This window comes from Lathyrus oleraceus, chromosome 4 (genome assembly GCF_024323335.1).
Source record: "Lathyrus oleraceus cultivar Zhongwan6 chromosome 4, CAAS_Psat_ZW6_1.0, whole genome shotgun sequence".
In the NCBI taxonomy this organism is placed as follows: Eukaryota; Viridiplantae; Streptophyta; class Magnoliopsida; order Fabales; family Fabaceae; genus Lathyrus; species Lathyrus oleraceus.
The window spans coordinates 478910176-478936016 of record NC_066582.1 but is presented as its reverse complement, the minus strand read 5'-3'; the positions used below and the strand labels follow the sequence as shown (position 1 = coordinate 478936016).

At 34.4% G+C, this 25841-nt stretch overlaps 2 protein-coding genes across 2 annotated transcripts; one reads left to right on the top strand and one right to left on the bottom strand.

The window, feature by feature from the left end:
• Window positions 1-499: 499 nt before the first annotated feature.
• Window positions 500-3616, bottom strand: LOC127138065 (zinc finger CCCH domain-containing protein 30). The gene is made up of 4 exons (XM_051064471.1): window positions 3543-3616; window positions 1142-1593; window positions 892-1082; window positions 500-730 (listed from the first exon to the last, which is right to left on the bottom strand). Exons 1-4 carry the CDS (start codon window positions 3614-3616, stop codon window positions 500-502), a joined length of 948 nt encoding a protein of 315 aa, XP_050920428.1.
• Window positions 3617-6516: 2900 nt separating this feature from the next.
• Window positions 6517-7897, top strand: LOC127076319 (uncharacterized). Its single transcript, XM_051017941.1, has 2 exons — window positions 6517-6683; window positions 7008-7897. Exon 2 carries the CDS (start codon window positions 7016-7018, stop codon window positions 7730-7732), a length of 717 nt encoding a protein of 238 aa, XP_050873898.1. The 5' UTR covers window positions 6517-6683; window positions 7008-7015; the 3' UTR covers window positions 7733-7897.
• The last annotated feature ends 17944 nt before the right edge of the window (window positions 7898-25841 follow it).

Genomic DNA, 25841 nt, shown 5'->3' with positions numbered 1-25841 from the left:
TAATTTAATTTGTGTTTTACTGCAGTGAAAAGATTAGTGAAAACTCAAGAGCGATTTCGGTTTTCGCACGACCTTGTTGGTGCGACTTCATTGGGAATTTGTTGCAGGTTGGTTCAAATTCAATGGTCTGGTGGATGGTAGCATTGTGGATGGCAAACTTGATGAGTTGTTTGGGGAGAACGAGAACATTGATACTGCTTATCCGGAATTAAGTTTACATTGGGAATTCTTCGGATGTCGAAGGTTGAATAACATTCTCAGAGGGTCCTTTAGTTCTCTCTTTTTTTTGTCTTCCAGAGTGAGAAGCATCTGATGGTGTTGGCTTGGTAGGCTGAGAAACAACACGGGTTGAACCAGTTTTCGTATCGGTTGTATCAATTTTAGCTTTAACACACTTCTTCCACGTATCTCCTGGCTTTCAGAATTTTCGTTGTTACGTGAATTATTAACCGATTTTCTAACATTACAGGTTTGCAGTGCATGAAGGTTTGTTGTCATTTCAGACGGAATCGGTCCATCCAGAGAATTCTGGCTCAAATTCAATGTAGACAACTTTTTGCAATTGTGAAATTTGAATCGGAATAGTACCATTAAGCTTGTTCATCAAGACTTGAAGACTGATAAGATTTCCAAATTCTGGTGGCAATGCACCAGTCAATTGATTCTCAGCCAAACTCATCGAGGCCACTTTCTTACAAGAACCTGATTCAGGAGGTGTCAAACCTGTCATCTGATTATTATCCAGCTCTATGTACGTCAAATTATGTCCGGCTTCATTGCAGGTTTTGAAATGTTTCCTTTTGTGCAGGTTATGCAGGACCTTTCAGGCTTGGAGACAACTCCTGTAGTTGATTTTTGCAAGGCAGATGAAGCGGATGAACCATTGTTTACATTATGTTTTTCAGTATGATTCCTGGAATTCGGTTTCTTAACATTGGATGGCTTAGGATGCACATGCGTGTTTGAACGATCAAGATTCATTAGCAGTTTTGTTATAGGAAAGTGAGGAGAATTATTGATTCCTGTGCGCTTTTCCACAGCCAATGGTTCCATACTGCTAGGAACATCACTAGGCACGACATCTGATTTTCAAACGAAACAAGACTAGAAGCATCAACAGACACCGGACCAAAGAACTCACCAACAGATCCGTTATCAGAACCATTATCCAAAAGAAGTTCCTCGAGAACTGCTTTAATTCTTTGCAGCTTGGGAGTAACAACAATGACATCAAAAGGAAGATTACCATCGGCATCAACAGAACTAACATGGGCACCCGCCGTTATAAGAAGCCTAACAGCATCAACAATATTAACAGACCCACCAGAAGCAGCACAGTGAAGGGCAGTGCTTTTATTCACTCCATAAGCAAAATTCACATCGGCTTCCGGATACGAGAGTATAAGCTTCATAACATCAATACTACCATAAGCAGCAACAACCATCAAAGGAGTTTTATAATCCATAACAATCCTCTTAGACCCATGTTGCCGACCATACCAAATCCCTACCTCATTGATTGAAGAAGCCCCTTCTTTATCTAAAAGCAACTTAAATCCTTCAATATCGTTGTTAGAAGCAAATTCCAGTAAACTGGAAAAAGAATGCTCAGTATTAACAGTTAATGTTTTCATATCCTCCTCGCTAGTTGAAAATTGAAACTTCTACAGCTGACAAAACACGAAATTGAAGACCTAAATTTTGATTTCTCCGAGTCACCACACGTACTTCAGTTAACGGTGACGAGTGTCTTCAGAAACTGAAATAGCTTTGAATGGAAACGTGAAGAGTGTTATACTTTACGAAACAATGAGATCTGAAACATGGAAGGGTTTTGCTTTAATCTCCATCGATGATAGCGTGGAAACATGAATGAGAGAGAGAGATTAGTTTCAGTTATTGAAATGGAATGGAAATGGAGGAGAATTTTGGGGGAATTTATTTGAGAAGAAATGGGAGTGAAATGTAACTTGGTTTGAAATTATTCATGGAATTTGGTTTGAATGAAATGAATTTGTGGTTGTAGAAAGGGATATGGATTTTTTTGAAATAATCTAAAACTCATCTAAATGTCAATTTAAAATCCAAAAAACCAATAAAACCAATTAAAATCAAATTTTTAGTCTATAATTTGTTAAAATTACTTTGATATCAATTCTAACATTTATTCGAAAATAAAAACCAATTAGAGTTTGAATCATTAGTAAAAAAACAATTAAGATTAATTCGAAATTTGGAATTAGATTTACTTTGAAATCAAATTGAAATTGGAAATTAAAAAGAGTCAAATAACTAAGATCCATTTTGTAATCAAAAAACACCATGATCAAAAACTAGATAATGACCAATGTTTATAAAAAAAAATGGATTTGGGGATGGATGGTTGCCTTTGGTCATGAATGTATGCAAATGAATTTTAGGCCAAGTGCCAAATAAAAAATAAAAAAATGGAAACAATTCAGGACCAAAATCGGGGTATGACAAACAACAAGTCAGCTATTAATCTTGCAAAGAATCCAGTTCTACGTGGGAGAAGTAAGCACATCGAAGCTATGTTTCATGTCCTAAGGGAGATGGTAAACCATGGTGAACTTGAAATGAGGCATTGCTCGAATGAAGCACACTTGCCCTCCATTTTCACTAAATGATTGAAGATCGACAAATTTCTAACTCTGAGAAAAAATTATGAATAATTCAGATTGATTATGATTAGCTAGTGCTTAGTAACTTGGATTATAACGGGGTATGTTGAGATTATAATCCAAGTTCTGTAACCCAAGCCCAAATTGATTAGGGTTAGAGTTTGTCATGTTAGTTACTTAGTACTGAAGTTACTTAGTTGTATATATATATATATATATATATATATATATATATATATATATATATATATATATATATATATATATATATATATTGTAATCATTCTTCAATAATAACAATCCTTATTGTTCATTCTCTTTCTTTTTCTCTCCTCACTAAAAGGTCCTCACGCAATAACAATTGATAATTTTTGTTCCATTATCACCATCGTAAGAAGAACATGCTATAGCATTTAGGTTTTGATTTCCATCATCTTTAACCGGTTTAACGCCTCTAGGTGGATTAAGAGCCTTTTGAAATGTCATTACTGAGATGATTGTCGCTATTAAGCCTAAATTTCCTCTGATTTGATCCAAAGTCGTGCATGTGCATAGGCAGGGAGAGCCATAACATAGGGCCTCAAATAATTTGGAGTCTAATTTTATTTTGGGCTTTATAGAAATTTCACGAAATAAATAATATTTAGCTCTCTTTTTAAAAAAAGCAATATTTAGCATGTAATTTAGTGGTTATCATGAGTTTTAGCGCATAACAGATAGTTGGTTTGAGTCCATCTACAAAATATTTATATTATTAACTTTTAAAAAGGTTTACGTTCCATTTTATTATATTTGCCTCAGACCTCGGTATATGTTGGACCGCCCTTGATTTGATACAACCATTCGTTCTTGTTTTTTATGCCATCCAACTCGATATTAGATCTAATACTTTTCTCCCACCTTTCTTCTTTCTTTGCTTCCTCATTACTTGACTCTTCAATAGAATTATCATGCTTATCCACTTCATTGTTCATTGTCTCTTCTTCAAAACAACCATTAAATATAAAACTTATCATAAAATGAAATCAATCTAAAAGTCAAAGGGAAGAAAGTTTACCTCTTAAAAATCAAAGAGGCTTAAGTTCTTATTTAACGGAACATGATAAAAATAAAAATAGTTTATTGATTGTTATTCAACATGTGAAACCTTAACCATTTTATTAAGGTTTATAATTCAACATGTCCTCATCGTGGCTACAATTATTGATATAATATGATATTTTAATTCAAGTCATTTAGTTTATGTCATTTAATTTATGTCATTTACTTAATGCACTTTACTTTTATTCATCATCCCATTTCATACTTTATTCATCTTGTCTTATTGATCTCCGTGACAAAGTAAATTTATAACTTTATTTCCATTTGCTTACTTTATATTGTAAATTACTATAAATAATTTATAACGGTCTATCAAAATATTTTTGATCACCTTGGACCAGATGATGTCTTACAACTAAAATATTCATCCTCTCGGTAATGTAGTTTTAATATAAACCATTTAATAATCTAATAATATATTTTTTCTCTGCAGTTTATTTGGAGGCCATATCTAGTATGAACCATGAAATTAACCCCGAAGATGCAGCAGTTTGGACTCCGAAATCAGCGATCATCAGGTTCACTGGAGACGCACCATAGTGACCGTGTCAAATTTCAGTTCGACATGCATCAACAAATCCCATATTTTCGATATGTTTGGGACTATGACATCAACTTATAGTTTATGCCAAATGGAATATTACTGATCGGAGAGAATTCACTAAGGATGCGTGTCGTTAGTGGAAACTCTATCATCAAGAGATAACGAAGTTTTCATGTTGTACAAATCTAAACCAGCTCAGAATTATATGAATTTGTATAGATCAGTTACAACATTTTAATTTTTGTATGGCCCGACGTATTTGATCGACTCACGTCTACGAGCTTCATCGTCAAACGCCAACATGATTACCAACACACCTACACACAACAACTAACCTAACAAAATTGCTAACCCATCTTCACCCAACAACCAACCTAATATGATAATAACCCATCTTCATTAAATAATCAGCCGAACATGATTACCAAAACACATACGCCCAAACTCGTGACCAGTTCATGCCACACGTCCAAACACAAAACCAAGAACATAACCAATACCACCAACAAATATATGCTGCCTTCATATCTTACAATAGCATCGATGAGGAATATGATACCACCACATCCTACCATAGCACCCAACCAACATACACCCAAACATCTCACCACAAAAGCACTCAAACATCACACCACCAAAGCATCCAACCTACATATCTCTACCAAACACAACGACAACAATTGCTCAGTTTCCAAAACGAATCAATGTCCCAATTCAACCAACAAGCTCGCCCATCAGTAACCCAACCAACAAAACCAAACTACAACAACATGGACACCAAACTCGATTAAAATAATGAGTCCCAATACAGTTGGCAAGAGATGGTAGATTTCATGGGTAACACTAATATCCAAGGGACCTTACACCAAACACTTCAGGTGAATCATAGGAGGCAACAAACACCTCAGAGGAATCATGGGAGGCCTCAACGGCAAATGGCAGCGCCGAAGTGTGGAACCGATGACCGTTATGATCAAATGTGTCACTAAAATATGTGTATAAAATTTCCCCCCATGTATTTTTAATATTTTTTATTTCCCAATTTTTTTAATTAAAAAATATTAGTATTTAAATTTTTATTTCATAATTTTTTTTATTATTTAGTTGTTAATTTAACTATAAAAAAATTACACAATAGGCCCACTTGCGCCTCCTCTTTGTGCAATAACATATGTGTCAGACCCATTAGCGCATTGGTGGTGCAATCGCTATTTTTAGTGCATGCACCATTATCAATGGCGCATCCTTTTTACTGCGAAATTGTTTTATTTGAAACATGAGTATTTTGGTTAATTATGAAGAAAATGATTATTATAGGGATGTAAATAGATATCCATGGGGAAGATAATATGATGTCCATTTTCCTTCAGTCGGATAAATATGATATCCATATCCGCCCATATCCGTTCGGGTATCTACAGATTTTTAAGGTACTCGCGAATATTTATAGATATCCATGAATAATACTTTTTTACTAAAATTATTTTTTTTAAAAAATATTTTTAAACTTCTTTTAAAGACACAAAAAATTATTATGACATGACATTTATATAATTCGCTCTTATTTTAGGAATAAAGTTTCATCACATTAATTTCCATCATTTTCACAAAAACATAATAACATTCAAACATAATATCCATACATTTCATTTTTAACCAAAAATAAATGAGGTGAGTTATGGAGTATAGAAGAAGTTTAAATATGAAATGGAGGTGATTTGTATGAAATATGAAATATTTTCTTTCAAGAAAACTTAAAAAAAAACGAGAAGACTAATTTTTTTTATAATATGAAAAGACAGAATATAATAAACTAATGATATTTATATAATTTTTAAATTTTTAAATTAATATGGATATCCACGGACACGAGTATCATCAAACCAGTGTCCATATCCATTATAAAGAGTATTTAAATATCTATTTATTTTATATGTAAATATTTATTAACCGTATCGTATCGTAACTGTGACTAATTTTTATTTTAAATATGGATATTCAAAATATGATTTTAATTAAAGATGAAAAATATGGTTTTAATTTGCTAACCGTATCGTACCAGTATCCACATCCAGAAAGAAAAAAAAGACGATTTTTATTTTAAATATGGATATTCAAAATATGGTTTTAATTAAAGATGAAAAATATGGTTTTAATTTGCTAACCGTATCGTACCAGTATCCACATCCAGAAAGAAAAAAAGACGATTTTTATTTTAAATATGGATATTCAAAGTATAGTTTTAATTAAAATTATATAGCACCCTTAATACCAGCCCACCCCTGACTCGTTCCTGTTTTGCGTGTATATATATCTTCCTTACATGGCCTCAAAAGCTCACTCCACTTCCTCAAAACCAAGTTACCATTTTGAACTATCATACTAATTTAACTAAGGTATGTATTCAAAGTATCCATTGTTCTAAGATTCTTAACTTTTTAGTGTTTATAAGGATACACTAACAATAATATTGATTCATCCATGAAATATTATATAGACTCATTAGTTTGTTACATTGCATGATTTGATTCTTAAATTTGTTTCTTATATTTTAAATAGATCTACTTGTTTTCAATAGTGTTTGACACAAGGGAGGCATGTATTCGAAAAATTATAGATTAAAAAGACGAGATAGATTTGATCAATTAAAAAAAAGCTATATCGTAGGCTTTAAAAATGTTAATTATGAGAACTTTTTAAATTTGATGGTTGTTTTGAAGGAGAGACAATGAAGAATGAGGTGGATAACCATGGTGGTTTTGTTGAAGAGTCGCCGAATGAGGAAGACAAGAAAGGTTGGAGAAAAGTATTAGAATATGTATGGAGTTGGATGGCTTACAAAGACAAGGATAAATGGTTGAAACAAATGAGTGGGAATTTGGGCTTAATAGCCACACTCATCGCAACAATAACATTTCAAATGGCTCTTAATCCACCAGGCGGTGTTAGGCCAGTTAAAGATGACGGAGATAAATCCCCAAATACTATAGGATGTAGTCTCTTTGACAATGATAGATATTTTGAATTAAGCCTATGTCCGGGTGAAGCTGTCTTAGCCGTTATATATTCAGATAAATATCAGCGGTTCCTTTATTGGAACACTATATGTTTTGTTGCATCACTAAGTGTTTTACTCTTGCTTATGAGTGGACTTCCTTTGAATCATAGGTTTCCTACATGGCTTTTATCAATTGTGATGTGTCTCGCTCTCACAAGTCTTGCTCTTACATATATTACAGCATTAGATATGGTTACCCCAGATCCTGTTTGGCATACAGCTCATGAAATTCAAAAAGTCTTGATTTATACATGGGTTGGAATGTTATCATTCGTGGCTTTGTTCCTCACACTACGTATTATTATTTGGGGAGTTAGAGCTTTCGGCAAAAAAGATAAGAAGACAGTCACTCCAAAAATTCTAAGGGAGAACACTCCACCGACTTGATTTAGTATGTTGTTATGTAATATATTATGTCTCATTGGAGTCTGAGATTGTTTTTCTTTTCTGGGTAATATAATCTTAAGTTTGTGTTTTATATGTAATATAACTATGTTAAGGGTATTTGTGTGTAAGGTTGTCTTTTATATGTAATATAAATATGTTATCGTTTGTTGTGTGTTTTATTTATTTATTTATAGGTTCTTGTATCTTTTCTGTTATTTATTTGGATAGACTATATACACTTTGTGGCTAGCTAGTATATCTATGTGTATTTTTATGTGCATCTTTTGAATTCTTTGTAAGTAAATTTGGACAATGTAAAACACATACAATTTCATGTACATGGGAAGCATCATCTTGAGACCCAAATATGCATGGAAACTCCTATAAATGAATAAAGTAATGTAAGAAACTATAAACTCTTTTAAATTTTAGGTTTTCTTTTCAATTGCATGGTTAGATCTATTGTCTTTAAAGCAATTTTGTGTATAAGTGATAGTTTTGTTAGAGGAAACTTCAAATTATTCTTGTTAATTAAACCTAAAAACTCTAATTCTAAAATTCTTGCATTGTATCGAAGTTGTGCATTTACATTTATCATGTTAAATGTTTATAAGTCAATATATCCATGGGTTGTTTTGATTATTTGTTTTATTCATTTTTACTTCACCGATTAAAAGCAATAAAATTTACAACTTAAAAAACAAAAATAGATTGAATATTTTTCGGAGGCGCCAATGTGTGAAAAAGTATATAAAATTTATAATTTTTAGGATCAAATTGAGCTAAAAAAATTCGGAAAATCCCATACATTTGTGGAAAAAATTAAAATGATATCTTTATCAATTAAAAATATAAAACGGAAGAGAATGATTTGAGAGCAATACAATTAAGTTACTTATATTATAGTATTATCTTAAAAAATAAAATAAAGTAATAAGTTAAAAAATATTTTATAAATAAATTAATTGTTTTCAAACAAATCAATTATTTAAGATCAATTTTGAAATGTGGTATAATTAGTTTTTCGTACAACACAATAATGCAATAGGAATATGTTACAAAAATGTATTGACCTGTCTTATTCTATTGCTTCAATTGGGACACACCTAGCATTTAATTTGCCTATGAGGACATAGCCTTTCTTCATGTCAAGTATATTTAATGACATTTTCCTAAAGTCACTCTCATAATATACTTCCTCCGATATCAAATATAAGAAAAAATATCAATTATTTTAAATTTAAGTAAAAATTATTCATAATTATTACATTTAATATTATTATTCAAAATATCCTTTTTTTTTCTTTCGCATTTCTATATTTTTAATAATTTTTAAAATAAAAAGTAGAGATAAAGTTAAAAATAATATAAGATTTAGATGTATTTACATATTTTTTTAAAGGATACATTTTTTTTAAATAAAATTACTTATATATAAGACGGAAGAAGAACCATCTCTATGTCACATTACAAAGAAGAGTCGGTTGCTGAAAAATAACAGTTTAACTAATTTAAATACTTAAGCCCTCTTTTAAAAAAAATTAATAGTTTAAATATACTTTATTTTAAAAAAATTAATTTCTTTTGAAAATTAAGAAAGAAAAGTTTTTTTTAAAATACAAAAAAAAATCTGAAAATAAATAAAATCTATTTTTTTTATGAAAATAAAAAAATGGAATTTTTTCTTGAAAATAAAAAATAATTATTTTTTTATTCCGTTAAATTGGTTGAGTTGGTCGTTATTAAAGATATCAGAAGTGCATAATCGAAGATTCGAATATGCGACATTGCACTGAAATAAAAGAACTGATTTATTTGTATTCTTATATTAAGTTTTTATATAAGTATATAACTATAACATTGATAACATTTATGTTCTGGGTGGATACAGTTTATTGACTAAAAAGTTGTGTTTTTTTGTCATGGATAATCTTTGGTGCTCGGTTATATTGAATAGGTGAAAGAAGATGCCTATGTGTAATAGAAAATACTATTTTGCTGCTTAACGTTGATGTATGTAACATTTTTTTATAAAGTTATCTTGCTGAATTGATTTTAGAGTAGTAACCTATAGAGAATTTCAATCAATCTTGATGAATAAGATTGTTATCACCCATACAATAACAATGAAGAAAGAAAGAAAGTAAAGAACGATGAGGGAGAAGAAGAATTAAAAATTCTGTAGAGTTCCTCTCTGCCCACAAACTGTGGAAATTTTTTATTCACTTTCCAACTGCAAAATATTGTGAATACAATGTTATCAATACTTTATTCACCTGATTACAAAAATAAGGGTTATTCACTCTATTTATAGATTTAGGTTAACTTGAACCTCAAGGCAAAGCCCAAAACTATGAAAGCCCAAAATAGCTAACACTACTAAAATAGGCATAAGTCGAAATCCTGTGTGAGTTGTGTTAGCTTAGACACTTCGACACACTAACACAACTCAACATACTAGGTGGTTCGACACTTCCTTATTCTGTTGAACAACCTACTTCGACACAAGGAATTACAATTCAACACACCACCTAATTCATTGTGTCTAAGTTATCTACATTCATCATAACTCTTAGTCTTCTGAATACTTCGACTTGTACTGCCTTCATCATGATGTCTGCAAGTCGATTCTCAGTTCTACAATGTTCCACATTCATCTTCCCATATGCTCCCTGCTATCGAAGATAATGGAACCTCATTTCGATGTGTTTGCTTCGACCATGTGCTATCGGATTCTTCTTCAGATTGATAGCTAACATGCTGTCGAACTTCATGGTAATTGCTCAATGACTTTTCGCTGTTATTTCTTCAACCAGACATCCATGTTGCTTGATATGCACAAAGAGAAGCAACTATGTATTCTGCTCCGCATGACGATAATGCCACTACTGGCTCTTTTCTCGAACTCCAAGCAACTGATACACCACCTAGCATAAACACATAACCAACTATGGATTTTCGATCCTTAGCATCACTACACAAACTTGAGTCGGTGAATCCCAACAATTTGCATTCTTTTCCTTCATCAGCTGCAGGAAACAAAATTCCATAGTCGAGAGTTCCTTTTAGATACCTTAGTATCCTCTTCGTCGCTGCTAGATGTGATACCTTTGACTTCTTCATGAATCTACTTATCATACCCACACTATATGCTAAGTCAGGCTATGTATGACAAAGGTATTAAAGTGACCCAATAAGTCCTCTATGTTGGATTGGGTCGACATCATATTCATCTGAATCTTTTGACAGTTGTAATCTGGGTTCAGCTGGAGTCGAAGTTGGGTTGCAATCTTGCATTTTAAATCTCTTGAGTATTTCGCATGTATACCTTCTTTGATGTGTCATCAAACCTCTACCACTCTTGTAGAATTTGATGCCAAGGAAATATGAAATGTCACCCAGATCTGACATTTTGAATTCCTTGTTGAGTTCATCTTTGAAGTCTTCGATCTCCTTCTTGCAGCTACCTATTATCAACAAGTCATCGACATAGAGACATAGTATAAGCAATTCACTCTTGCTTCTTCTTACATATACTCAATGTTCAGATTTTCACTTCACGGATTCCTTCTCCCTTATAAAGACATCTATCTTCTTGTTCCAAGCTCTTGACGCTTGTTTAAGTCCGTATAGGGATTTATGCAGTCTGTACAATTTTCTTACTTCGCTTAGTTTCACAAATTCAACTGGTTGTGCAACATAAAAAATTTCTTCTAAGGGGTCATTCAGGAATGCACATTTCACATCCATCTGACACATCTTCCAGTTGTTTATGTTTGCTAGACCAACAACCAATCTGATTGTTTCGATCCTAGAAACAGGTACAAAAACCTCATCGAAGTCGATCCATTATTTCTTAAGAAATCATTGTGTCGATTAACTTCTCCTATGGGATTCAACTTCACCTTGTATACCACTTAACATCGATTGCCTTCTTGTCTTTGGGAAATTCGACAAGTGACCAAGTGTTGTTGACTTCGAATGATTTCAGCTCTTCGTTCATTGCTTTCATCCACTTCGAATCTTTCAATGTCTCATCTGCATTGACTGGTTCGACATCTGTGTAGAAAGCATAATGTACCAGCTCACTTTCTTCATTGACCACATCATCTTATGTAATCACACATTCTTGCAACCTTGCAGGCACATGTCTTGTTCTTTGAGGTCTGCTTGGGCTTGCTTCATCTCTGACTTCTTCCTATCGAACTTCTCATTCGACTTCACTAGCTGGTTCATTACAAAAGATCATCACTGAATCTTTCTTGATATTCTCAGTTCAATCCCACTCCTTAAGCTCATATATGATCACGTCCCTACTTATCACTACTTGCTTATTCACTGGGTCGAACAACTTGTATCCTCCCGTCGAATGATATCCTATCAGGATCATTTGATTCGACTTGTCATCAAGTTTTATTCTCAACTGTTCTGGCACATGTCTATGTGTTATAGATCCAAATACATTTAGATGACTCAAGCTAGACTTGACACCAGACCAACATTCTTCTGACGTGATTCCTTCTAGCTTCTTGGTCGGACATCTGTTCAGGATATATGTCGCAGTCGACACAACTTCTCCCCATAATTCTTTGGGTATATGCTTGACATTCAACATATTTCTAACATATTCATGATGATTCTATTCTTCCTTTCTGCGACTCCATTCTGCTGCGAAGTGTAGGGTGACACCACCTTATGCACAATCCCTTCTTTCACACATAATACGCATCATCTTGAGACCCAAATATGCATGGAACCTCCTATAAAATGAATAAAGTATGTAAGAAACTATAAACTTTATCAAATTTTAGGTTTTCTTTTCAGTTTCACTCTCAACCACTCACTCTAGCAACATATGTCGTTCAGCATACTCACTCGTGTCACATCTAATATCCTTATTACTCTCTATATATAATTTTGATTAGAATTGCATGATTAGATCTATTGTCTTTAAAGCAATTTTGTGTATAAGTGATCGCTTTGTTAGAGGGAAACTTCAAATCATTCTTGTTAATTAAACTTAAAAACTCTAATTCTGAAATTCTTTACATTTATCATGTTAAATGTTTATAATTTAATATATTTGTGGGTTGTTTTGGTTATTTGTTTTATTCGTTTTTACTTCACCGATTAAAAGCAATTAAATTTACAATTTAAAAAACAAAAATAGATTGAATATTTTTCGGAGGCGCCAATGTGTGAAAAGTATTTATAATTTATAATTTTTAGGATCAGCGAAAAAATTTCTGAAAATCCCATACATTTGTGGGAAAAATTAAAATAATATCTTTATCAATTAAAAATATAAAATGGAAGAGAATGATTTGAATGCAATACAATTAAAGTAATTAAATTATAGTATTATCTTAAAAAATAAAATAAAGTAATAGTCTAAAAAATATTTTATAAATAAATTAGTTGTTTTCAAACAAATCAATTATTTAAGATCAATTTTGAAATGTGGTATAATTAGCTTTTCGTACAACACAATAATGCAATAGGAAAATGTTACAAAAAATGTATTGACCTGTCTTATTCTATTGCTTCAATTGGGACACACCTAGCATTTAATTTGCCTATGAGGACATAGCCTTTCTTCATGTCAAGTATACTTAATAACATTTTCATAAAGTCACTCCCATAATATACTTCCTCCAAATATAAGAAAAAAAATCAACTATTTTAAGTTTAAGTAAAAATTATTTATAATTATTACCTTTAATGTTATTATTCTAAAAATATCTTTTTTTCTTTCATATTTCTGTATTTTTAACGATTTTTAAAATAAAAAGTAGAGGTAAAATTAAAAATAATATAAGATTTAAATGTATTTAAATATTTTTTTAAAGGATACATTTTTTTATAAAATTAGTTATATATAATACCGGAAGAAGAACGATCTCTATGTCACATTACAAAGAAGAGTTAGTTGCGGAAAAAAACGTCACAACAAAAATAACAGATTAACTAATTTAAATACTTAAGCCCTCTTTAAAAAAAAACTAATAGTTTAAATATACTTTATTTAAAAAAATTAATTTCTTTTGAAAATTAAAAAAGAAAGTTTTTTTTTAAAATACAAATAAAATCTGAAAAAAATAAAATCTATTTTTTTTTATGAAAATAAAAAAAAATGGAATTGTGTTTTGAAAATAAAAACTAATTATTTTTTTATTCCGTTAAACTAGCTCAGATGGTCGTTATTAAAGGATATTAGAAGTATATAGTCCGGCAATATGAACAGAGATGAGTCTCAGGACATGTGGTTCCTTTGTATTTGTCAAAATCAGGGGTTTTGAACTTCGGAGGAAGCACAATCCCTAGGACCAAACACATCACAGCAGCACTGAAACCAGTTTTCTTTGATACCTCCATAGCCTTAAGTCTTTCTTCAAGCTCTTTGTACATTATAGAGGTCTGGTCGATGTTATCCTTAAGATCAGCAGCAAGATTTCCTTGTGAGTCATCAAGGTCAATAACATTCTCATGCTCGTCAATTACCCTCTTTCCAGGAGTCCCTGGAATAATCACAAATTTAGGCCCATTCGGTCTTTCAAGTCCTTTGTTGGTATTAGAAGAAGAAGCATTAGTCAGGTTGGCCATACTCTAGCGCGAGTCCTCTTTCCTCTTGACCACATCATGGAGAGTCTCTAGCAGTTGATTTATACGGTCTCTCATGACGTCCATGTCTCTGCGTAGTATACTCTGATTCTCCTCAAAATGATCCATGATTCTTTGCTGATTGAGTTGGGTGTTGTACGAATCAACGGGAGACAACTTCATTGATTATGAATAAGAAAAGACAAGGGCCCCTTTAAGTTTCTGGTACCTGTTAAAAAAAGATGCAAGAAATGTGTATGCAATGCGAGTGTAATTCTACCATTTCCATAAGTTGGTTAGGTGTGGGGATTTCACCTAGACAGAAATTTTGGGGTCCGGGAGGTTGGTTATACATAGGGAAGGTTTTAAGCACCCTACAACAATTAGTAGCAACCACTGAGACACCTCATGTCTTGGTCGTGTTGAGACACCTCAACAAAAACACTACGCCAAAAACTGGAATAGACAGCGCACCTTAGAGGGCTCTTTCTTAAAGAAGCGCGCTCTAAAATGAAGAGAAAAAATAAGGAGCGAACAACTGGAATAGACAGCGCACTTTAGAGGGCGCTTTTGTAACAAAGCGCCCTCTAAAGTGAAGCAAAAAAATAATGAGGAAATGGAGGGACACCAATAGAGGGCGCGTTTATGAAAGCGCCCTCTAAGGGTACCCTTAGAGGGCGCTTTTAAAAAAGCGCTCTCTAAGTCCATGTACATTTCCAGTTTATAAGGCGCTTTTGGAAAGCCTTAGAGAGCGCTTTTAGAAGCGCCCTCTTAGGCCCCCTTTAGAGGGCGCTTTTTTTACACAAGCGCCCTCTAAGGTCCCCTTTATTAAACATTAAAATTATAACATATATACTGCATGTCTCTTTATTTTCCCTCTCTATATGCTATTTCGTTTACGTAACTGGGTTTTCTCTCTACTGCGATTACTCTCGTCCTCCATTCGTTCTCCCTCCCTCACCGTCGTCGTCGCCGTCGCCTTTTTCTGCTGCTGCGTTCACGTTCACTGAGTTATCTGCGTCCACCGTCGCTGTTCACTTTCTTCTCCATCGTTACCATCACCTTGAAGGTATTTCTCTTAATAGTTTGTATTTTCAGGTGTTTGATTAGGGCATTTTCTAAACTGAGTTTTACATTTTGTGCATTATGTTGATTAATGTTGTTTAGGGCAAACGAGCACTATATGGTGTTCATGAGCACCTTGTTGTAAGGTTTTTTATTTCTGATTGAAAACTGATGTCATTTGGAGTGTGTTTGAGCTTGTGCTTGGAAGTTTGATGATTATGGATGCAAGTTTGTTCATGTTCCAAACACCATAAGTTTGCATTGGTCTTTTGTATGCAGTAGGTGTGTGTGAGTTTGTATTCAATAATGATGAAAAAAAGAGAGAGTTTAGATTGTTGTAACATGAGAGAAATGGAAGGTATATGGATGTGTTTTTTGTGTAGCTTCACGAATATGGTCATTGTCTTACTTGGGTCTTATTGAATCATTTCTATATTACAGATAAAATGGCTAACCAAGACGATACCCATGACGCGAGTGGATCACGTAACAATGTTGAAAAAGAAATCAAACGAGGATTGACTATTATGAAGTCAATCATTCGTGCAAGAGACAAGGGTGAAAAATTCGAAGTACATTGGAGTGCTGAAGACCAACTAATTGAGCCTAACGGTTCAATGTTGGCAAGTTACATTGGTTCCCTTGTTCGACAACATATTCCGATTACATGTGATAATTGGAGAAGTCCGGAATTGAAGGTTGGCAAAGAAAAAATATGGTCCGAGATACAGGTACTTACCATATATTGTTATATGTTTTTTTTGTTGACTATTTGTTGACCATATATTGTTATAATATTACTTATAATAACACACTCCATTTGTATGTTTTTTAGAGATCCTTTCACATCGATGAAAGCCGGCAAAAATATTGTATTCAATTGGCCGGAAAAAGACTCCGAGGATTTCGATCCTTTTTGTCCAACAAATTTCTCAAGGATGAGGAAGGAAACTTTGTTGAAGCAGAACGGCCAATGAAGTATGCGGAGATTATTTCAGCCGAAGAATGGGATAACTTTGTCGCCAAACGAAGAAACGAAAAATTCCATGTAATGTCTATTAATTATGGTATTATACAATTGTTAAGTTACTTGGTTCTAATATGCCTTAAACTTTTTTATTCAGGAAGTAAGCGACAAAAATCGGAAAAGGGCATCAAAACCCGCGTATCCGTACAAAAAAGGGCGTACAGGATATGCACGGTTACAACAAAGAATTGTGAGTATATTCAAATGCTATGAGCTTATACATTGTCACAATATGTTATAATTGATGATCTTATAATCTGATTCAATTTGTAGCTAGCCGAAGAGAAAAGTGACGCAACATCTCTTCCGGAGCACGTATTGTGGAAGGATGCTCGGGTTGGGAAGGATGGGGCTGTCGTTGAAGCGGTTCAAAATGTTTATGACGAATGTGTAAGTATATGTAACATTATTTCTTTAATTATATCGAAAATTTTGTTAGACATATAATTCATTTTTAATCTCCTCTAATAATATTTCAGGAGACTTTATCCCAAACCTTACCTTCAACCGAGGTCCAGGATTGCAGGAGCGTACTTAGTCGAGTACTAAACGTTCCTGAGTATTCCGGTCGTGTGAGGGGTAAGGGTTTTGGTGTGACTCCGTCGTCATTTTATAAAAAACCAAAAACAAAAAATCCTACCAACAAAGAGGTGATGGAGACCTTGGCGGAGTTAAGGGCACAAGTACTCGAACTGCAAAAGGAGAATGCAAGGTATAGAGAGGAAAGGTGCGGTTCCGAGGCAAAAGATACTAGTGACCGAGCTAGTATCAATTGTCAACCGAAATTTCCCGAGGTAATTATATATGTTATTATGAAATTAAAATAGAACTTTTTTACTTGACACATATACACGTTAACAATAACATTTATTATTGGTTTAGGGCATTACACCTTGTCAGCTGTATCTATCGTCACCAACTTATCGCATAGTTGGCAAGGGAAAAGTGCACAACACTTCGGGTGAATTACTTCACCATAATCCCCTCCCGGTGGGATATATGAAAGTTTCGGTTGACCTTGTATTAGATACCGACGCGCTTCTACCATTACCTGACGTTGTTTCAGAGACAACGTTGATGCGAGATGCAGTCAGATCCTTTGTTGGATGGCCGTCAGATCTAATTTTCCCAGATGCCGAGGTATATATGTTCTAAATGATTATGAATATTTAGTATTCACATTTCAATTCAGCTACAATTATGATATTTAATCAATCCTTATTACATGGTAATGTTAGACTCCTACAAGACCCACACATAAAGCTGGTAAAGGGATTTCAAGACGCATCGAGTCGGTTGCATCTCAAAAAGAGGTACAAATATATATACCCATTGAATTATATACGCAACGATTCTGTTGCATCACAAAAAGTCATGATTTAATTTATATGAATTTTTAGGTTCCCGGTCGAAAGTTGAAAAAAGCTGGTAAGGATATTCCAACGACGTCCGGGACAAAATCTCAAATCATGATGCGTCTTGAGAAAATGGTGGAAGAGTTCGATATTATGCACGGCGCCATCCGTAGTGTAGATTTTGATGAAGGTGTTTTCGGAATTGCTCATTCCGAAATAATTGCAAAGGAGGACATGCAACAACTTTTTGAACACGAAGAATTGGGCATCGCTGTCATTCATACATACATATTGTACTCCGATCAATCTATTATTTACTTAGTTGAACAATTTATTTACACATTTCAATGAGTAGTCTAATGTTTATTATGTTTCTATTTAAGGTATATGTATGTAACATTGATGCGGGGAACTGAATTGTGTAACCGATTCAATTTTATTGCTGCTTCCCGTATCAACACAATGTTTATAACGAAAAATCCAACATCCGTAAAGAATGAACTAGTCGATAGATTCATGGCGGCCGGCGATAATACTACACCCAGTTTGTATTTTTTACCGTTTAATTCTAGCAACGGGTTAGATTTTCTTTCTAATAATTTCATTCTAATCTATGTATATCTTTTACGTAGAAAATTTTCATGCATCTAAATTTTTGTTTTATTTTACAGTGGTCACTGGGTGTTGGTTGCTATGGATCTTTCGAGACTAATGGTGTATTATCTCGATTCGTTATCGGGTGATTGGAGTAAATATCCGAGTATGAAGAAGACGGTTGACGCGTAAGTGAAATTCCCCTAAATATTCGTGTGTATTTGTATATTTAATTATGTCTGTCAGATTGATCTCAATATACGTTTTTATTTTGTTAGGGCAATACTAAAATTTAGATCGAAAAAGAATTATCGTAATAGGAAGGACATTACCTGGGTCAGAGTTCAGGTATATATTAAGTATCTTATTTTTGCTTATAATAGTGTTTGTTTTTTGCTTATAATAGTGTTTGTAAGAAATTAACTATATATATATTGTTTGTTTTTCTGTGTAGTGTCCTCAGCAAAACAATTCGGTCGATTGCGGATTTTTTGTATTGAGATTTATGAGAGATATCATTGCGTTGAATCGTATAGACATCCCAAAAATGGTATGGAATAATAACTTAGGGTTTATTTTAATATTATCGGATATTTCATCTAATTTGTTACTAAATCATGAATATGTTTTATTCTCTTAATTGTAGTACTTTGAGGAATACAAATCTTACTCAAGAGCTCATTTGGATGAAATGAAGGATGAATTGTGTCAATTCATTGTTGATCAAAGAATCATATAGCTAGGTTGTATATTGTTGTACATATATGTATGGAATGTTGTTGTTGTATGTTGTTGTTGTATATATGTTGTATATTGTTGTTGTACTTTTACTAAATCATGAATATGTTGTTGTATATTGTTGATCAAAGAATCATATATTAATGTTGTATATATGAAGGATTAATGTTGTATATAAATGGATTCATGTTGTATATATCAATGGATTAATGGTGTATAACATTGGATTAAAGGATGAAATCAATATGAATTTTACACTTTTGCAGCATGCGAACAGGTTCCCAATTAAATATCCACTGTTTTTCAAACAATTTTTTTTAAAATAACTAACACTTTAGAGGGCGCTTTCTGTAGGAAGCGCCCTCTAAACACTTTACATTGACAACTTTAGAGGGCGCTTTCTGTAGGAAGCGCCCTCTAAACACTTTACATTGACAACTTTAGAGGGCGCTTTCTGTAGGAAGCGCCCTCTAAACACTTTACATTGACAACTTTAGAGGGCGCTTTGTCCAGAAAGCGCCCTCTAAGGTGGCCCTTTATGGACCACTCAAGAGGGCGCTTTTTTCTGAAAGCGCACTATAATGTGGCCCTTAAAGGGCCACTTTAGACAGCGCTTTCTCCAGGAAAACAAAGCGCTGTCTTTACCTATGCCAGCGCCACTTTAGAGGACGCTTAAAAGCGCTGTTATAGGCCAAAATAAGCGCCCTCTTTTCCCTTATTTGGCGTAGTGAAATGATCGTATTGAGAGAAAACATCAACACATCCTAAATGTTAAGAGAGCTCTCTTATTCCAATTCAAATTACATAATGTCAGATTCCAATTCTATAATTTATGTGGATCGCTTTTTTTACCTCCCCGTTTCTTGGGAGGACGGCACGCCGGACCCTTCACGCGAAATTTGGAAGGAGGAAAGGCGTCCTTGGGGGGGAAATTATTATTATGTTTTCCTACGAGCATACAAACTTTTTAATCTATCCTACGAGGAGGAAGGGGAAAAAGATCTCAAATAAACCCTAAGTTGGTTAGGTGTGAGGATTTCACCTAGACAGAAATTCTGGGGTCCGGGAGGTTGGTTATACATAGGGAAGGTTTTAAGCACCCTACATGACAGGAACATGAACAAAGCTCCACAACACCGTATATAGCTGAACTGTTGCGTAGAATCACAAGGAACAAGATCAAAGGTTCGACGTCATTTCGGATACCCATAAGTCACCAACGGAACCATAGTCGCCATCAGAATCCTAGTGTTCCTGTGGAAAACTCGTCGCCTGTCTATTGAGCCTTTTACCTCTTGTAACAACCCAACCCACCAAAGAAATCCAGAACAATCCAGCCGTTATAAATTGCAACTTATGCTGTTAAATTATGTAAATAGTTTATCAAGAAGAAATTCCATTTTTATCAATAAACTAATTGCAGAAATAACTCTTCTAATATTAAAATTATGAATTTATTCTGTTCTTTAGATTTTATATACATATATTTGAATATAGTATATTTTATTTATTGTTAATTTTCTTAAATTAATTTTTTTAATTTTACCTGGCATGAACCGGAAAAACCATGCGTTTTAAAAGCAAAACCATGCGTTTAAACTGCAAAACCATGCGTTTAACAGAAAAACCATGCGTTTTAACAGCAAAAGCCATCAATTCATCGTGTTGAGAGAAAACATCAACACATCCTAAATGTTAAGAGAGCTCTCTTATTCCAATTTAAATTACATAATGTCAGATTCCAATTCTATAATTTATGTGGATCGCTTTTTTTACCTCCCCATTTCTTGGGAGGACGGCACGCCGGACCCTTCACGCGAAATTTGGAAGGAGGAAAGGCGTCATTGGGGGGGAAATTATTATTATGTTTTCCTACGAGCATACGAACTTTTTAATCTATCTTACGAGGAGGAAGGGGAAAAAGATCTCAAATAAACCCTAAGTTGGTTAGGTGTGGGGATTTCAACTAGACAGAAATTCTGGGGTCCGGGAGGTTGGTTATACATAAGGAATGTTTTAAGCACCCTACAACAATTAGTAGCAACCACTGAGACACCTCATGTCTTGGTCGTGTTGAGACACCTCAACAAAAATGATTGTGTTGAGAGAAAACATCAACACATCCTAAATGTTAAGAGAGCTCTCTTATTCCAATTCAAATTACATAATGTCAGATTCAAATTCTATAATTTATGTGGATCGCTTTTTTTACCTCCCCGTTTCTAGGGAGGACGGTATAACCAACCTCCCGGACCCCAGAATTTCTGTCTAGGTGAAATCCCCACACCTAACCAACTTAGGGTTTATTTGAGATCTTTTTCCCCTTCCTCCTCGTAGGATAGATTAAAAAGTTCGTATGCTCGTAGGAAATGTGCTTATTTCTTTGTTTCTGAATGCAATGCAGTGATGAGTTGTTTTCCATCTGATCGATGCTTGTTGAAGAAAAGTGAAATGTATATAACTTGTCTTGATATGCCCCGTACATTTTATGACAAATCTGTTGTTCTAAGTGATGCTCCTTAGGGATGCTCAAATTAACTAACTATATTTGAATATTTCTGTGGGCTATATAATTGTATTTGAATTTCGATTCGATTCGGTTTGCTTGCTCTGAATAGTTATTGTTCTGATTATGTTGGAATGTTACATTGTGTGCTTTCTCTAGATGTTGTATGTTATCCATTTTTGTGTGTTCATGTCTATGAAGCACGGACACGTCGAATTTGACCCTGACACTGACACGGCGACACCGATAATAATTTGAAAAAATGAATAAATTACACGTAATCATAAGTGTCGATGAAGGTGTCCGACTCCAACACGGACACGGACACGCCTTTTTTTCAAAGTGTCGGCGCTACATAGGTTCATGTTGTTGCTATGAAGTATGCATTTGCAGTTCAGATTGTTTAGTGTTGTTATACATGATGTTTGCTTAATGTGATTTAATCAGGTTGGATTGAAAGTGGGTTCGTCCATTTGTTTATTTTGAGTAGTAAGGTAAGTAAATTCATGTGGTTTCATGCCCCTGAATTTTCTAACACTTGTGCCACTGGTGTGTGAGCAGGGTCGGTCAAGTGTAAGGTTGGATTGAAAGTGGGTTCGTCCATTTGTTTATTTTGAGTAGTAAAGTAAGTAAAACCTATTCTCTTATTCTGGTCATCTGATACTTTTCTTCTGAAAAACGTATGTACTGCAACTCTATCTGTTATCTTTTTTGTGAACTCACGATTTTTGCATGTATATTGTTTATGGAAGTGAGGTGTCTAACACATATGGCCAAGCAGAATCTAATCTCCTCGCTGGAAGTAATTTAGAATCAACTATCTCCTTGCTCCTGGATACTGCACTTGATTATTGTGCTAAAAGATAAGTTTTATCTTTTTCTAACCTTATTTTAAAAAAAAATATTTATTCAATGTATGTGTATGAAACCTTTGGATACTGTGTATGTGTTTGGATATTGTGTATGTGTTTGGATACTGAAACCACTGTAAACATATCTAATCTAATTTTACCTTTTTCTAACCCTAGTTAAAAAATTATTTTTTGATTGACATGATTTGGCTCTGCTATACATCTACAACAGTGTAGAGTTTACCTACTGTCCCCTTTCCCCATATTTCTAGCCTGTTATTTGATTTTCAATTTTCAGTAAAAAATTATTTTCTTCACATATCCCAACATTTTTTATTTTTTAAATATTTTTTCTTCACTCATCCCCTTTTTACTCTCTATATATTTGGAAAATGTTATAAGTTTAAAATGATACTTATTTCCTTCTCATTTTCTTAGCTTCTCCCTCAACTTCTTCCTTCTCATTTTCTTAGCTTCTCCCTCAACTTTCTCATGGATCTTCTTGTTCTATATATGGTATATTTTTAAAATAACTTTGTTTGTTAAACGAAACTGAACGGCGAAAAACACCTACCATTTTTTAAAACGGTTTTCTTTGTTCTAAGTTCTTCTAACTAAGTGCGGTGAAGAAGAAGTATGTTTTTAAAATAACTTTGTTTGTTGAACGAAACTGAACGGCGAAAAACACCTACCATTTTTTAAAACGGTTTTCTTTGTTCTAAGTTCTTCTAACTAAGTGCGGTGAAGAAGAAAGAGGTGGAGAAATTATATGAAGAGGTTTCATTAATTTGTTTAGTATTTATATGCATAGTTGACACATGCACAGGTAATACCTTCCTCTTGCGTAATCAACTCTAATACCTGTAGCACCTCAAATTTGCACCTACCATTGTACATACCATTTCATATTAGGTCATAGCATATCATGATCCATTGCATAGCATTGCATTGTCCCCAGTTGCCTCAAGAGCAAGCAAGTCAAGAATTAGGTCAAACTGATCAGGAGATCAGTCAACCAATCAAGCAAGGCTGTTTCTCAAGGAGCCAAGGCCCTAGGGTTTGTCCAACAAGTTCACATGACTTGGAGGTCCATTTGAAGTGTTCAAGTCAAGGGTTGGATGTTCAGAAGCCATCAGTTCATGCACAGACAGTCAAAAACCCTAGAAAGTCAAAGTTGGTCAACTGTGGTTGATTTTATGGTTTTGATGGACGGATATGGTTTGAGAGAGCTTATTCATGTCCCAATAGGCCTCATATATCATGGCAATCAACATCATTGAAGAATTTGAAGCCAATCAGAAAATTTCCAAAAATAGAAACTGGACCTGTAATTTCAACTGCCAAAAATGGAAACTTCTTGATCCTCAACTTGCATCATGATACAAGCTTCAAATGAATTTTTGCCCAACATGAAAGTTGAAGATATTGTTCTCCCATTTTCAAAAAGTCCAAGAACACCCAAATCCCATGAATGGTTTGCAAGATATGATCAATTCATTTTCACATTTTTTTGAACTTCAACAAGCCATATCTCATGAACCAAAAGGCCAAATTTAGTGGGGTTTTTTCCTACAATCTCCTTTTGTTCCCCTCTTTCCAAAAATATAGATTTCATACACCAAAACTTTGCCAATCAAAATGCCATTTTTGAGTTTGACTTTATTCATTTCAAGTATGTGCCAAAATTGACTTTGTGAAATATGCATTTTTAACACTTGAGACCAATTGGAACTTATTGGAATTGGTATTTGCAACATGACCAAGGCCCAATTCGGCCAGAATGCACACTCCATATGCCTTTGGTGCAAGTTTAGCAAATTGGCATTTTCACTTCATTTAAGTTAACTTGGATTAGCACATGATTAACTAATGATAAACAGAGATATTTAAAGTCATTTTCAGCAGATTGGAACCCTAGCTACAGCCTCCCAAGACAGAAACTCTCTCATTTTCTCTCAATTCCATTTTTCACGATTTGGGAAATTCTGAGCAAAAGCTTCAAAGACCACGAGTTCTCTTCTTTGCTTCAGCACCTAGCCATCATTTGGAAGTGTTTTCGAGCACCATTCACCAACTAGAAGTGAGCATCGTGTTCTGTTTTCTTCAAGCTCTTCCAATGGCAAATCGAGATTTAAAGGATTCTAAGCATCACTGAGCTAGGTTTCTGCAAGCATACATCAACATCAACCACCAGCATGATCTGTTTGAGTTTGAAACACACCAAGAACCACTGATTCACAAATTTCTTCATAACCAAGTACCCTTAGTTGCTTAAGTTCTCTGAACTTGCTTTGCTTTGCTTTTTAGCAACTTGCTTGAGGTATAATCTCTTTTACTTCATGTAGTCTGGAGACCCGGCCTGTTATTTGGCCGGGCAAACTGTCTGAAGTCCTCCTTAAGAGGCAATGCTTGTGTATGTTTAATTTGTCCTTGTACAGAGTCAAAGACCTCCTAAGTGAAGAGGCAATTGGCAGAACCAAGGGATAAGCAACCTATCCCCTGCTATTCAGTGTGCCTTCTGTCTTGCTCACACCATTGTGTTGATGCATTTCAGATAAAAACCCAAGATCTTGTGCAATTGCACAGTTGAGTCAGTATCAAATGTGTAGAAGGGTTCCCACTTTCTGAACCCACACATTCTTGTCAAATGCTCTCCCAGGCCAGGGATAGAAGCAATGAGGCACACCCCTCATCTCCTTTCATCTGCTTCACCTTAGCCCCTCAATGGCAAGGTTAAGAGCAACACTCACCCCATTCCAGAGGTTTGTTTGTTGAGGTTGATGTGACCCCTCGACTAAAACCTAACCCATGTTTGAGCCCCCCTTGTTGGTGTGTTTACTTTATGCTGAATGTGTTTGTGTGTGCTTATGTGGTGATCATATTCCCCTAGGTTGTTAGACTCCGCGTAGTCTCGTTTGCATGTCAATTAAGGTAGCACGGTTCCTTCGTATAGGACTTCCTTTCTTGCTTGTTTCTTTAAAACACAAACAAACACCATCCCCTCTTAAGGATACATTCACTCCTTCTACTACAGGTGAGTAAGTCTCCAAAGGTCGAGCATCAGGTAGATTGTGCAGTGATGTTGTCCACTTAAAAAACACAAACCAACAGTAATAGTTTAGCCGAACTACGACAACTCTGATTCTCATGTTCAGATGAGATACGTAGGCACGAGATGCGATGTCTTGTCGAGTTTGACTAACAACTAACACTAATTCTTTTCTCTCACCCTCGTTGCGATTGAGACCTCCCCTTTCTCTTGCCCTAGTTGCAATCGAGACCCTTGCTTCCTGTGCAAGTCTTGTCTAGGATAGGTTGGCCCTTGTGCCATTTAGCTAGAAACCTTAACTTAGGGTTGACTTTGCATGACAAC